At 45.4% G+C, this 16,179-nt stretch overlaps 2 protein-coding genes across 23 annotated transcripts; one reads left to right on the forward strand and one right to left on the reverse strand.

The window, feature by feature from the left end:
* Nucleotides 1-1,100: 1,100 nt before the first annotated feature.
* LOC109744746 (uncharacterized) lies at nt 1,101-2,976 on the forward strand. The gene has a single exon (XM_073505793.1). The coding sequence runs from the start codon at nt 1,154-1,156 to the stop codon at nt 2,567-2,569; it is 1,416 nt and encodes a 471-aa protein (XP_073361894.1). The 5' UTR covers nt 1,101-1,153; the 3' UTR covers nt 2,570-2,976.
* Nucleotides 2,977-4,749: 1,773 nt separating this feature from the next.
* LOC109744744 (uncharacterized) lies at nt 4,750-10,001 on the reverse strand. 22 transcript variants are annotated; one of them, XR_006666097.2, is made up of 7 exons: nt 9,489-9,990; nt 9,306-9,405; nt 8,746-8,825; nt 8,366-8,445; nt 8,064-8,210; nt 6,524-6,650; nt 4,973-6,376 (listed from the first exon to the last, which is right to left on the reverse strand). XR_006666097.2 is itself a non-coding variant. In XM_040396905.3 (5 exons), the coding sequence occupies exons 2-5, from the start codon at nt 9,388-9,390 to the stop codon at nt 4,939-4,941; spliced, it is 444 nt and encodes a 147-aa protein (XP_040252839.1). In that variant the 5' UTR covers nt 9,391-9,405; nt 9,489-9,984; the 3' UTR covers nt 4,750-4,938. The 22 variants fall into 22 exon arrangements, 2 of the variants coding, with proteins under 2 accessions (XP_040252839.1, XP_040252838.1); XR_006666092.2 differs by lacking the exon at nt 6,524-6,650 and adding an exon at nt 8,542-8,591 and having other exon boundaries at nt 9,489-9,987; XR_006666095.2 differs by having other exon boundaries at nt 6,524-8,210; nt 9,489-10,001.
* Between the last annotated feature and the right edge of the window lie 6,178 nt (nt 10,002-16,179).

Below are 16,179 nucleotides of genomic sequence, written 5' to 3' on the forward strand. Positions count from 1 at the left end.
CTGTCAGTGGAACAAGGGAGATGATTAGTGCTTAAACTAACCACCTGTCAGTGGCGGAGGTTTGCCGGAACGGCGGCCATTTGGCACGCAAGGAGATGCTACGGGTAGCTGGGCTGCGCCACGTCCAGTGGGTTGGCGCGCGAGGAATGGATGCCAGAAATTGACACCGGCGATGAAGCTTGGTGGCGGCCGAAGCATGGACACGTGGCGATTACTGCAGATTAGTATTCATGTCTAGATTGTGCGATGTGAAAGCTGGGGTTTTGGTAGTGTACCCTGATGGCACATGATGATCATGGATTTCTGGCCTTCTTTATGTATGTATTGCACTCAATCTCTGGCCTTCTTTATGTATGTATAGCACTCAATTTCAGCTGCTTTGGTGAGTAGTATGGGCTGGACCTGTCTTGGTGAATCCATTCTGACTGGAAGACATTGCGTGAATCGTGCGTGGTGAATAGGCATCACGCAGGTGGTGCCATGGCCGACGTTAATTGCACACGCAGTTGGACAGGGGCCAAATATTTCTCTCTGAGCTGAATCTGCTTGCCACTGTTAACAATGTCTCTGAAGGTAAATAACACAGTATTATCACGCAACAGATGTTGCCATGGATGAAAAGAAATGGATCTGAATAAGGCTCAAAATCAAGAATCACAATCAGCACGGAATCTGTCCTCTACGTCTTCAGGACCGCACCATCATCGGATTGACGGAAATTAAAGCAAACGGGAGCGGCAGGTTTCGTAAAACTGACGGGAAACTGAACTGGGGACATTTTCGGATTCAGAAAAAGGAAATCTCACGCGTCCTCTATTGCACTGCCCATCTTTAACTGGGGACATTTTCGGATTCAGAAAAAGGAAATTTCTGACGGGAAACTGAACTGCCACTGTTAACAATGTCCAGCGTCTTTAAATATTCAAAAAGTAGTCTATAGCACCTTCGCGTCTTACAAGTCACAACACCTCTCCCAAATCCCAATCGCCCGCCCGCCCTCGATCAACAGCACCTTCGCGTCCGGCAACACCTTCCGATCCCGCAGACAAACCTCGCCCAAATCCCAATCGCCCGCCCGCCCGCCCTCGATAGACATCACCCTTTCCTACCTAGAGTAGAACCCTAGCAGCAGATCGGGCAGCCGCCGGCCGGGATGGAGGGGCTCGACGTCGACGACGTCTTCCACCACTACCGGCTGTGCCCTACGGAAGTGGAGGCCGTCACCTACTACCTGCCACGCCTCCTCTCCGGCGAGACGCTGCACGGCGCCGACAAGCTCATCCACCGCGTCGAAATCTCCGGCTGCGAGCCCAAGGATCTGGCCCGCCGGTTCGCGCCCGTGCCGCAGGCCGTGAGCAGCGGCGACCGGTTCTTCTTCACCACGTGCAAGAGCAAGAACGGGAGCAAGCTCCAGAGCGTGCGCGGCGCCGGCAGCGGCACCTGGAGCATCCAGAAGACCACCGAGATTAGCCACGCGGGATGCAAGGTCGGCGAGGTCAAGAACCTGTCCTTCAAGAAGCAGGGCAAGTCCACCGGCTGGGTCATGGAGGAATACCGATGCCTGCTGCCGGAGGCCACCGTCTCCGACGGGGTGAAGGTGTTCTGCAAGATGCACTTGGCTCAGCATGCCCCTGACGCGGCCCGCCAGGAATCGGAAGCGTACAAGCTTCAGCAACAGCAACCAGAGGCCGTGACCCCGAGCACGCACGCGCAGAAGAGGCCAGCGCCCGCTGCCGCTGCCGAGCCTCATCCGCCGCGCCCCAAGAAGAGGATGCGCGGTGCCGTCCCCGTCCCGGCACCTGCCACACCGTCGTTCTTGATGTATGATGAGGCAGCCAGAGCAATGCATGGCCCGCTGGCTCACACCAACTTCCCTATTCAGTATGCACAAGCGTCATGCGAGTCCACTACAACATCCAGCCGCTCCGACGTTGCTCAAGCTCCTGAGATTTCCTCCCAGTCAGATGTGCTGGAGTCCACCCAATCAGTTGTGCTGGAGTCTGTCAAGCATTACAGCCAACAACAGATTGTTCCTGAGGCTGGCTCAAGCATTGCAAGGATTGGGAGCACATCTGAAGAGGATGTCTTTGAGCCATTGGGGCCTATTTTCGATTTGCCGGATTGGGAGGAAGATGGTTTTGATCTTGAAGAACTAATGAGAATGATGGAAGACGACCCAATTGAAGTTCAGCCGGTCACTGGAGCCAACACTGGCGTGGAGATGGGCCAACAGGAACCTCTGTACCTGGATGCCTTGGACCAAGGCGTGCTGGAGGGCATGCTGCAGTCCGATGACCCTTACCCAATGTGGAGATCAGAGGATGGGGCCATGCACAATCCTGCCTTCGATGATGATGCCCAGAAGAGGTACAATGCCGCGTCGGATCTTGACGCTCCATCGCTTCAGGGACAGGACCACTTGTCCAAACCGCGGCCATGCTCCTTCGATCCATTTGAAGCAGCGTGGAAGGCCGAAGAGGCGCTCGAGAAGGAGAAGAGGTGCAATGCCGCGGCCAATCTTCACGCTGGAGGGCACAACAACTTCTTCTCGCCTGCAAGTGTCTATTAAATCCGATGTTGAAGTTCTCTCCAAAGTGTATACGAGGATACTCACTGGCTGATATATTAGTTCGTCCATGTACGATCGCCACGGATGTACCTTTGAGCAATTTGCTCCACTTGTTCATGCAAGCCAGTAAAACTGTTGTTCTTCTTCTTGCTCCTGTGATGGATTTTCTGAACCTTACATTCGTTCCTGCACTAGTACTTCTTCTGCTCTGTTTAAAACTGCTCTTCTCTTTTTGTATTAGTCTCAGATAAGCAAGCATGATGCAATTATGATCTGGGCAACCGCAGATAAGTAGTAGGAGTAACTATGTTTGTAAATCAAAATTGCTTCACTCCTCGTGATAATCTGCAGAACAACTACAATTCATAAGTTGCAGAGCAGATTCAAGTTGTGGCAAAAAAAAATGTTCTGTCTATTTACAGTGTGGAGTATACAATTATTACAGTGTCAATGTTGATGATTTACAGTGTGGAGTAGTCATATTTTTCTTTGAAATCTAAGTGCAATTTCTCTGTCTTGTTGCTAACTGAATTTACAGTACTAAGTGGTCTCTAAATTCTGCAGTATTTATGTTCATGACTTCACTGAACTATGTTGTCTTTTCTAACAGTGCCTTGATTTAAATAGTTATATTTTAGCTTCATGGTTCTGTGTAATTTGTGCCTTGATTTTCTGTCATCTCTGAATTTTGCTGTTCCTATGCTTGCTACTCCTTAATTCACACATGTACAGGAGGTACAAGAGGTTAAATTGAATCTAACCCTCCAATGTTATATGTTTTGAACTCCTTTCTGAAATCCCTTCTGTTATTTTTATCCCAAACAAGTACCCAGGTTTATAAAGATCTAGTGAGCATTGCCAGTGTTGGGGAGGGAGTGATCTGAATTGGTTTATGTGACTCATCCTCATTAACTTTTCTCTCTAACCTTTTTTACAGTACAAAAAATTTACAGATTGTAGTACTAGTTGTCTTTTTAGTGCAAACTCTGTGATTGTTGATCATTTAACTCTGAACTTTTGTGGCAGTTTCGGACTTCCTTTTGTAGTTTCATTGACTATGCATGAATCCCATAATTTAGTTGTATTTTCTACTGGTATACGCCGCGAAGGCGATATGAAATGCTGGACTTTGATCCAAAAGCTATACACGAAGATCTTCGATAGCCGTAATAGCAATGCCGACTTATAATCTGCAAGGCCTGTGGGAAGTGGCAAGTTTTACATGCAGTGATTCAGAAGTTTACTTACAAGGACGACAAGGAGAAGGGAGGGATCGTTCCGGTGACAGCAGGTGGATGGTGTCTCGTCTCATCTTGAGTCTTAACCCGCGCGTCAAGATCGATTGTCCTGCCTCGCGTTGGCAACAGCGACAAGCAGATCGACGGTGGCCTGCCGGGCGGACGGTGCAAGTGGTATGGGCTATGGACTGGGCGGGCCATGAGTTGATGCAGGTCGCCTGCGCCTGCGCGTCCCATATGCCGACGTTGGTGCCGTCGCAGGATGCGCGGCGGCGCTCGAACTCGAGGATGACGCGCTCAGCGACGGCGAGCCGGTCCTCCGCTCGCGTTGTGTCCCATCAGCAGCAGATGCCAGGTCTTCGACGGCCTTCCCTGCCGCGGCGCCCATGCAGAGGTCAGAGCGGCGAGCAGAAGCGGCGCTCTGCTGCGTGTTGCCAGACCTTGACCGGAAGACTGAGGTGTTGACTTGCAGATCAATCCAGAGACCAAACAGAGGAATTGGGAGAGGCGGAGCTCGAGTGGTGCTGTGCTGTGGGAGATGGCAGCAGACCTGGCCAAAAGGGCCGGCCCGGCCCAAAGCTAATCGTGCCAGGCACGACACGGCCCACGGAGGCACGTTTAGAAAGCGGGCCGTTCCGTGCCAGCCCACGTGCTGCGCCTCTAAGCCCAGACACGGCCTATTTAGTTAACAGGCCGGCATGCTGGCCCGTTTAGCAGCTGGGCTGCACATTTTCAGCATGTTAGGCTGATTTTTAGGCCTACTAGTTGACCCGGTTGCGTCAATGGCGCAAGAAGCCATTTAGAAGAAATGTTAGTAGTGAATAAGTAAGAGACGTAAATGAAAAGATGATGCAATGTGGATTGTATTACAGATAGTAGAATGGCTTAAACCGGTTAGCGCAAAAAGCTAATTAAAACCAAGAATTATGGTATCGATAACCATTTTATATGCACAAAGATCATTTCATTATTGGCCAAAGAGAAAACAAATATGTTCATGCCATATTGTTCGAAGCCACTCTCAATAAAATAGCATCCAGTATAACATGAACCGTTTTGAATAATTTGTAATCATAGATATCTAAACAAGCAACATCCACCTTCAGGACCTGATGCATAAGAAATGGTCTCTCAGGAACCATATCCATTCAAGTAGGCTGTAAAGGGAAAGAAAGATAAAGATAAATGATTAACAATGTTGATAGCATGAAGCAAGACATATGGAAACTGAAGCAAATGTGTCACAGATTGCAGAAAAGTATTTCAACCATGAAGATGGGTACGAAAGCTAATATCACGCTTATTATTACACAACTGATTAAGTATAAATAAGTGAAGATATTCATTGATGTACAATATTAGCATGTAGGCCTAGGATATGGTTCCATTCTTAGTCCATCTGGAGCAGCCCATATAGTTATTATCTGTGGCATATCTTGGTTTTCAGACCATCTGCAGATGCCCATATAGTTAAAAGGCCAAATGGCACAAAATACAAATTCAGATGAGGAGATATTAGCAAATAAATGCTTAGCATTACAGATAGTACATAACAATCAAATTTTTGCTATTGAAGTGCATGTCCTTTTCTCTGAAATTAACGGTCGGGTGGAACATATATATTCACCAAGTATATCCCCTCTTCTTAGACCAAGACGACACAATGAGGTATCATCTGTTTCCTAATTAAACTGTAACCTGAAATCTGTGTGCATACGTGCATGGGCATGTCCATTTATTCCTAATAGGAAAATATGCCAAAACATCGGTCACTTTCTCTTTTGAGCTGGAAAGACCGATCACTTGGATGCATGCAGACACCTCTAATCTAAACAGAGGAACTGAACAATCAGTCACTATGATTTTATTAACTACATACATATACATTCCAGTCAAGCGTCTTTTTAGAAAGTGACATGCTTAGCTGTGATTTTCTTAAATATGCGCCACCAAATATTGAAAGGTAGAATAATATCATCATCCTTTTAGTTCCCATCCATATGGAGGAGCATAAAGATAGCAAAAATGTTAGTACTCTATGCACACCTACTGTAACTCATCCTTTTAGGTGTTTAGTAGGACCTACTTCGTATGTGTCTCTCACTGTAGGTGGGCAATACATTCCCTTGACCAGGTTAGGAATGTCCAAAATATTGTTTCCAAAAATAAACATGAGTTACAGTTTAGTAGGACCGAGAAGGATTCAAGATTATAAAAGGAGCTGGGATACACATTCTTATTAAAGTTATTGGTTCAGATCTGTGTAGCTTTCAGGGGCCTACCAATCAATCCATATGTCCATCCCTACAATACTTTCAGGAGGGTACCACTCAATCCATTTGAGCATCTCCTTTTTGCATTAATAGAAGAGGAGCTAGCATACCTGCAGATGGGCTGGTGACGGTGAGGTCGCCAGCAAGTAGACCTAGCTGCGGAGGACACCGCCTCCCCCATGCCGCTGGTGGGAAACCACCACGACACGAGCACTCTCGCCGGAGAGGCAGCCTCAATCTCCGCTGATGGCTGCTTTCCCTGATAGCTGAGGGATCTGCCGGTGAGGTCCTGGCAACTGTTCAAAAGGAGCAAAAAAGCAAGTGTTGATCTATTATTTCCCTCATAGAGCATTGTAAGCACGAGAAGATGTTCGCCAAGTGTGTGTCTTAAAATACACTGTAATTGCAAGCAAGTAACAGCGGTGATGTATACTTGTACATACTTCTTCTGTGATCTGAACAACAAAGCGAGCAACACCTCCTTAAAAAATCTCCACACCTCTTAAATCAGTAGGGGGAAAGGGTGTAAGCACCTAGGCGCTAGGGCAGAACAAAACACATTGCTTAAGCCTGCGCTTAGGCAAGATATGCGCTAGTCAGTGCGAAAATACAAAGTTAACAATTAGAGGTTTTTCCCTGCTCCTAAATAAAAGGACTCGAAAGCCATGTAAATTGTGTAAAGCAGAGCAAAGAAGTAGAAAAGCAAAACATAACTTCAGAAGAAGAAACTGAAGTAATGGACTAAGGTATATGTTTTAACCAAACACTATCATACTTTGGAATATTGTTCCTTATTTCAAGTGTACAGAAGAACCAAGAGCAGCATGAATCACTTGCCCATAGCATAAAGTTTCTGCATCATAGCATCAAGAAGTTGTATCATAGCATCAAGAAGCACTTTCTGTTTAGTAAACTGCAATTTGGAAGGTTAAGTTGCTGCATCATAGTATCAAGAAGCACTTTTTGTTGGGATCTTAACTTTGTCCATCACGACAGACTGATTACACAAGAAAGACACTGTAAGCAAGTGTTGGAAGCTTCATAGTGTATGATTTGAGACGTTTATCCATCTATTATTTTCCCGTGACAAAAAGGGTGTTGTTAAACAATGGTAATAGTAGAATTTTGAAAGTCTGGCAATTACAATACAGTAAATGCCTATCCTGAAGTTAAAACTAAATAAAACCAGGGTTTAGAAGTGAATTTCATGGATAATTGTTCATGTTGCTTGAATCATAATTGAATCGATAATATGATTTTCCATGTCACATTATTATGCTAACTGGGATTGTAGTAGAAAAGGCAGGATAACAGTACTATACTCCACTCTTTTTCCTATTGGGAAGAACCACCTCTCCTATCCCATTCTCTGAATTTTCATATAGATAACCTTCAATTTTCTCTTTGTTCTTTCCATTTTATTTCAGTAGCTCCTTCAATTCATATGATTGGTTTTGTTTCATCGATGGACCCTAAGCGGTTAATGCATGAACTTGCTAAAATGTTCAGAATGACGCAGTTACTACATCTAATTCAATAGTAGTGCTTCTGCATTAACGTACGTACCTATGGTATGGATGACTGTTTACAAACTTGAGTCATAATTAACAGTGTTGTTAAACAATGGTGATAGTAACTTAATGTGCAGTTCACATGTACAAATTCGAACTCTTATGTTTTAGCTAGGATATGTATGCTAGTTAGGAAATCTTAAAGGAGAGCTGGTAAATATCAAGAGGCATATGCATACAACCGTAGATGATAATTTTTCTGAGAATAACAGGGCTTTCAAGTTGTTGTAGTTGAACAAGATTCATGCATATACTATCTTGAAGGCAGCAAGAAAATAGGAGATCAGCATGTATTTCCATGCATCAACAGATTGTTCACATGTCGATTAAGAAGCACACGCAACAAGGATCGATAGGTTGACTAAAGAAGATTAGTTCGCGAAAACATACTGTGTCGTCGCTCAAGGTTTACCTGAAGGTGAGTGAGGTGGCCTGATCTGGTGAGAATCCATAAGAGGAGCTGAAGTGTTGCCGTGATGCATAGATGGGAGAGAGCGGATCTTGCGGGCGAGGGAGCATATACCTGAGACAGAGCCAGATCGTCGAGTGTTTTCCTTTTCTGAAGATCCAAAAAAAAACAACTGTAAGATTTTTTATGTAAACTTCCATGTGCCTTTGGAATAGCGAAGCAACACTACTGAACATAATAATCATGTTTCTCAGAAGATATTTTTAGGAAAGTAATAAAATTTACTCTTTTAACCAGTTTCTCACCTAGTGTAGAAGAGGCTGCGGATAGGAAGCAAAACCAAAATTAATGTCACTTTGATAGTTGTACCTCACATCCTGCATCACTAATTCACTATCAAGACCAACTATTAGATTTACCATAGACTGTCCACTAAGAGAGGCCAAATATGATCATGAATGAATGACAAAACTGTATCTACCCTCTATAAACATCATTCATCTTAAGAACCTTAACTTCATAGCATCCACACTGCCAGAGAACACATAAATATATATATATATATATATATATATATATATATATATATATATATATATATACAGTAAAACATCCACACTACAACTAAAACCATGATAGGTTGAGCATATGGAGGCATCAAAAAAGGAAATAGGGAAGAACTCACCCGATCAGAGCCAACAGAACAATGAGAACATCCAGCTTACATGCAACACCATCGGTGGTAGAACTACTGCCGTCCCTAAACTGAAGAAAATATCAAAGAAATTAAACCATCATGTCCACAAGCAACGAGTGGATTTGTAAGAAAACCAACAACATGAATATGTCCCTTGATGTAGTAGTAATTAATAGGATATCGATATGAAGAAAACGATAATTAGATCATGCATTGATAATCCAACATAGATACGTACAAAAGAACAAGCAACCTTCGAAATATTTGGTCGAAAGTAATCCAGACATTAATTACTAATTATTACATGTAGGCCAACTGAAAAAACACAACCATCTACAAATAGAAAACATGGGTTGGAATACAACAATCAGAAGCGAGCCTTGCTCATTCTCGCTTGATACAAAAACCCAGAAAACAAACTACAACAAACAACTAAAATCTAATACTCTACAGATGCTGGAATTATAGTTTTTACTACAAAAAATGAAGGCATTAACAAGCTAAGTATCTTGGTTTTAGCTACCAAACCAGAAGGATTGCTACAATACCTTTCAGTTCAGTAACACAGTTCAGCGAGGTTGCAAAGTGGTCTTTGTCGCCTCTACTGCCATCGTTGTAGGTACCCAGACCCATCCAAACCCTAGATGACTGAAAAAATGAATTAGGAGGACATGAATTAGAGGGAGGAGCTCACACAAGGAATTGCAATCAAAAGGGAGGCAGAGGTAAACCTAGTTGTGCTCTGGTGGGAGAGGTGGGTCGTGGGGAGAGGCCGATATTCTGTATCTACGCCAGGCTACTCCCTGCTCCTCGCCCTGCAACCCATCAGATTCCACTTGACCGAAACTCCCCTTCACCATCGCCTCCCCGTCCGTCGCGGCATCCACCGGCTGCAGCTCTCCGGGTTCATCCCTCCATGCCTGGAACCGGAGGCAGGGAAGGAGGAGAGGAAGGGGAGGAAGAGGTGCTGAAGGCGGAGCGGGCGAGGAGGCCGTGAGGGACGGGGAAGAGGAGGAGGCGACGGCGGCATGGAGAAGAGGAGTCGGATGAGAACGGAGAAGGGAGAGAGACGAGATATTTTCTCTCGCAGCGGACGTGTACCCTTTTTCTCTCGCTGCCCGCTCGGGAGAGAGACGAGATATTTTCTCTCGCAGCGGACGTGTACCCTTTTTCTCTCGCTGCCCGCTCGCTCTTGCTGCCCGCTTGCTAACTGCTCATAGCCGATGTGGATGGCTTGGTCGTGACTAACAACCCCTTCATCTATTTTCTCTTGCAGCGGACATGTACCCTTTTTCTCTCGCTGCCCGCTCGGGAAAGAGACGAGATATTTTCTCTCGCAGCGGACGTGTACCCCTTTTCTCTCGCTGCCCGCTCGCTCTCGCTGCCCGCTTGCTAACTACTCATAGCCGATGTGGATGGCTTGGTCGTGAATAACAACCCCTTCATCCTTTATAAGGTAAATTGGATTGTATTTTTAGGCTACTCAGAATGCATGCCCATTGTGTGGTGCCGAAGATTCATGAAGGCACGCTTTGCTTTTGTGCTCCATGTCAAGGTGTGTGTGGGCTCTGGCCGATGATGAACTCGTTTCTAAGATGTCAGAGCTGCAAGATTCTAGCGCCAAGTCGTGGCTGTTCGAGCTATCTAAATTGTTAGACCACACGAGCTTCACAAAAATGGCTGTTACATTATGGGCAATGGGGTTTGCAAGAAGGAAAGCTGTTTATGAAGGGATTTTTCAAAGCCCGCAGCAAACTATTGGGTTCGTGAACACCTTCATAGCTGAACTGGACCAAATTACAGTAAGCCGGGCAAGGGTTGCTGCACCGAGAGTAATCCAAGCACAACTGAATATGTGGTTACCTCCAACGCAGGGAAGGATGAAGTTGAATGTGGATGGAGCCATAGTGAGAGGTGGACGAGGAGGGGTGGCTGCAGCTGTTTGCTGAAACAGCGATGGCACCTACCTTGGATCGTCAGCGATTGTTTACCGGGGTATCACGAACCCGGTGGTTCTCGAAACATATGCCTGCAGGGAAGTGCTATCTTTAGCCGAGGATCTCGCTATTCAGAGCTTCACGGTGGCCTTAGATTGCCAAGGGGTCATTAACGACATCAACATGGGGACTAGGGGTCCTCATGCAGCTATCATACATGAAATAATGGCTCGTAGTTCTAGTTTTCTTTCCTGTAGTTTTGTGCATGAGCGTAGAAATCATAGTTTCGAGGCTCACAATCTCGCCAAATTTGCTTGTAATTTAGACATAGGTAGACATGTTTGGTTGGGTGTCCCTCATGATCCAAATCTTGTACCTATGAACATCATTGCGAATCAATAAAGTCGGGGAGATTTCTAAAAAAACATATGTAAAAATGTAAATCTAAAAATATATATATATTATATATATATATATATATAGGGAATATAGGACCGCTATATCTTCCAGATGTTCGGATTATATGTATCGAAATATGTATGTGGCAACCGTGTGGTAGACTGCAAAAACTACCACATGCATCTAGCGCCGTCAGATCCGATCGCGCGCACCCACTCCACCCTCCCGATTTCCTTCATTCTTTAGTTTTCCCGCACGTCCTCCCAATTTTATCGCGCGCACCCGTAGGTGCCTTTCTAATTTTCGTAGTCGTCAGTTACGGCCCCACGCGCCTCCCCGATTTCCAGGGCAAAAATAATGCTTGCATTGGGATTTGATCTCTGGTTTATAGGTAATCAACAAAGGGAGCTGACCACCTCACCTACGACTCATTGTTGACAAGATAAGGAAAATACGGTTTTGACATGTTTTGCCTTTAATATGTTAGCACAGAAAAACTTTTTGTTTCACCTATCAATCCTGGCACATAAACTTTTCCCGTTGTAAATTCTTCACCACCGCCACGATAACTAACGCACCACCAACATGATAGCTTTTGTATACCACACCTTACATTATGTGTAAGTAGCATAGTCATATAAGCACCAGAGTCGTGATAACTTTGGTGAAAGCATCATGGTAACTTTGATCATTGGGAAAAAATTTGTTGACCCCCTCCCCCAACCCCCCGGTAATTTCTGTAAATAGAACGATAACATTCACGCCATAGACCAGATAATTTAGATACAAACATCATAATATCTTTAACCATTGGGAAGAAAAATGTAAAAATATACCCGATAATTTCTGTGTAAATAGATGGTAATATACACAGCGCACATATGATAACTGAGGTAGAAACACCATGGAAACTTTGACTATAGGGAAGAAAATTATCGAAAAGATACTCCGGTAACTTCTGTGTAAATGGCACGGTAGTATACTGTCACGCTCAATATGCGACCCTATCCGAGAGGAACTCGAAGGTCCCACCAAGGATAGACCCGCATATTGAAACGCTTTTTGCAAGGTGGATATCATTACATCAACATTACATAATAGATGGGGATACATGCAAGGCATACAAATGCCGCTAGAATACATCAATACATCATACATAAGATCAACATCCAACTACTGATGAAACACAAATAGAAGCTCAAACGACATCCACCCTGCTAGCCCAGACTGCCGACCTGGAACCTATCCCCTGATCGAAGAAGAAGCAGAAGAAGAACTCCAAAACAAGTAACATCGCTCTCGCGTCATGATCATCGCATAACCTGTACCTGCAACTGTTGTTGTAGTAATCTGTGAGCCACGAGGACTCAGCAATCCCATAACCATGGGTATCAAGACTAGCAAAGCTTAATGGGTAAGGAAGGGGTAAAGTGGTGAGGTTGTAGCAGCGACTAAGCATGTATGGTGGCTAACATACGCAAATAAGAGCGAGAAGAGAAGCAACGGAACAGTCGTGAAACTAACAATGATCAAGAAGTGATCCTGAACTCCTACTTACGTCAAACATAACCCAAAAACCGTGTTCACTTTTCGGACTCCGCCGAAAAGAGACCATCACGGTTACACACGCGGTTGATGCGTTTTATTTAAGTCAAGTGTCAAGTTCTCTACAACCGGACATTAACAAATTCCCATCTGCCACATAACCGCGGGCACGGCTCTCGAAAGTTTATACCCTGCAGGGTTGTCCCAACTTAGCCCATTATAAACTCTCACGGTCAACGAAGGATATTCCTTCTCCCGAGAAGACCCGATCAGTCTCGGAATCCCGGTTTACAAGACATTTCGACAATGGTAAAACAAGACCAGCAAAGGCGCCCTATGTGCCGACAAATCCTGATAGGAGCTGCACATATCTCGTTCTCAGGGCACACCGGATGAGCAAGACGTCGGGTTGGCATAGACCCTGTGCCCAGGGGGCGCCGGACATCGCTCGGTTTGGACCAGCACTTGGAGAAGCACTGGCCCGGGGGGGTTAAGATAAAGATGACCCTCGGGAGCGCGACTCCCAAGGGAAAAGAAATAGGTGATAGGCAAATGGTAAAACCAAGGTTGGGCCTTGCTGGAGGAGTTTTATTCAAAGCGAACTGTCAAGGGGTCCCCATAACACCCAACCGCGTTAGGAACACAAAATCAAGGAACATAACACCGGTAAGACGGAAACTAGGGCGGCAAGAGTGGAACAAAACACCAGGCATAAGGCCGAGCCTTCCACCCTTTACCAAGTATATAGATGCATTAAATAAGAGATATTGTGATATCCCAACAAAATTCATGATATCCATGTTCCAACATGGAACAAACTTCTTCATCTTCACCTGCAACTAGCAACGCTATAAGAGGGGCTGAGCAAAAGCGGTAACATAGCCAAACAACGGTTTGCTAGGAAGGGTGACAAAGGTTAGAGGTTCATGGCAATTTGGGAGGCTTGAAGAGCAAGTGATAGGTAGCGCAGCATAGCGTTAGAACGAGGCAATTAGCATAGCAATGATACTAGTAAGATCCAGGGTAACGGTCATCTTGCCTGAAATCCCGCTAGGAAGAAGAACGAGTCCATGAAGAAGATGAAGCCACGAAGACGAACCAAGCGTAGACGAACGAATCCTCACGATCGCAACGAAACGGGAACTATCGAGAAGAAGCACACAACATGGTAAACACACCACACATGAACAAGGCATGATGCTCAACCAAGTATGATGCATGACAAGGCTACATGAGGCTATGCGTGGCAAGAGATGATGCATACAAGAACAACACATCAAAGCAAGTTTAAATGATGCCGGAAACAACATATAACAATTCCGGTAAATCCCCATATGCAAATTTCGAAATTGGTCCAGATCTGAATAAACCTTATGTCCAAGTTGTTAAACAGCAAGTTAAGATGCACCAAAATGATCTACACAAGATTCTAGTCAAGTTACATATAAAGTTCATTTAATTTGGAGCTACGGCCTAGAAGATATGAGCAAGACAAGTTAAACATGGCATTGATGCAAAATGCATTCAAACATCAAGCAAACACACTCAAAACATGGATGCAACAAGGTAACATGAAAGTACATGCAAAACTAAGCAAGTTTCATATAGAGCACACTCAAAACGGAGCAACGGTTCAACACATACACATGAAACAAGGTTAAAGGACAAGCTGTTCAAAACAGCAACTAGGCAACTTGCAAGTATCAAAACAACATGCTACAACACCTCAACATGAAAACAAATGACATGGACATGATTTACAGGTAAAGAATTACAAAACATGAACACTGAGTTAACTCCAGAAATCAATATAACATACTCAAAAGGGCATGGCAAGATTGCAAATAATAACAGTTTCACAGACTTGGCAGAATTTCACTAGACATGACAGAAATAACATCACGTTGCAATATTTAGAGCTATCAAACAGCATGCTACAGGAACTTATCATGGCAACCAAAGGCATGAAATGCTAGTACTAAAAGCAATTAACAAAACTCCCTTACTGAACTTATTTCAAATATCAACATACAAGATGGTAGCACCCATGCAAACATGGCAAATGATATGACAGATTCAGACGGTGAAAATAACAGTACATGGCAGCAACAACGATAAGTAGGCATGTTGGTGAGCTTGTACCACTCACCACAAGGAATTTCATGGCATGTTAAGTCAACCAACAGTAAGATGGCACATTGATTGAGCTAAACATGGTAAGAGCAAATTCATAGGGTGCATGGATCACTAGCAAAACACATGGTAATACTGGACTCAATGTTAACAGGCTGACAGCAACATTATTTAGTAAGTTTGGAGCAAGAATAAAACAAGCTACAGCAGGCTATAAATACAAACAAGGGCATGGATGGATAGAGAATAACATGTCTAACAAAACATCCTTAGTGAACATCTCCAGATTATGCATAGAACTCATGGTAGCAGCAGGTTTACATAGCATCACAATGTTACAGCTACAGACGCAGAAATGGCAGAAATAACTCACAGAAATCAGCAACATCACGGAGGCTACTTTGCATGCTTGTGATAGTCACCACATATATCACTAAAATACAAGACAAGTACCCCTATAAAGATGGCATGATGTAGTTCAAAAAATATGTAGAACTCATGCTCATAGGATGCACACACAAAATGCAACGAAAATAACAAATCAGCAAGTTCTGTAAACGGACAGCAGTTAACATCATATAGCACTCTTGCAACGATGATTAGGGCATCCAGATGAACTCAAAAAAGCATGGCACAGTGGAGCAAAGTGAAAAGCATCTCACAATGAACATTTTTATATATTACACGCACAAAACGGAGCAGCTCACATGAAGTTACGACATGTTGAAGTAGGCTTGAAAATGTCACAGAGAAAAAGACTCGGACGAAATTTACCTCCCGAAAACGGATCTAGGGTTTCGGGGCACGCGGGTCGAGGTTCGTAGGTATCTACGCCGGAGTTGGCCGGAGAGGAGGAAGGAGACCGGAGAGGCGTCGGGGAGGTCGGGTCCGACCGGATCCGGCGCCGGCGGAGGCGGAGCAGGGCCGGACGGCGAGGGCGACGACGGGCGCCGGTGAGGTCGGCGACGGCCGGCGTCGAGGAGGGCAGCGGGGGACGCGGTTCAGACGGGGGAGACGCGGCGCCGGCGAAGGGCGGACTCGGGCGGCGGGGCGAGCGCTCGGGCACCCGGGACAGGCGCGGGCCGGCGGCGCGGCCGGATGGGCTCGGGCAGGCCCGCGATGGGCTCGCGTGGGCCGGCGCAGTGGAGGGAAGCGGCGGGGCGACATGGCGGTGGCTGGTTCGACGGGGGCGGCGGCGCGATGATGTGGCGGCCTCCGATTGGTCGGAGTGAGGTGGCCGGCGGACACGTCCGGCGCGGGTGGACAAGTCCGGCTGCGGGAGGAAGAAGATGGCTAGGGTTAGGGTGGATTCATCCGCGAATTTCGGGGGAGGGGGTGTTTATATAGGTAGAGGGAGTTAGGAGAGTCCAAATGAGGTGCGGTTTTCGCCCACACGATCTTGATCGAA

This window comes from Aegilops tauschii, chromosome 7 (genome assembly GCF_002575655.3).
Source record: "Aegilops tauschii subsp. strangulata cultivar AL8/78 chromosome 7, Aet v6.0, whole genome shotgun sequence".
NCBI lineage: Eukaryota > Viridiplantae > Streptophyta > Magnoliopsida > Poales > Poaceae > Aegilops > Aegilops tauschii.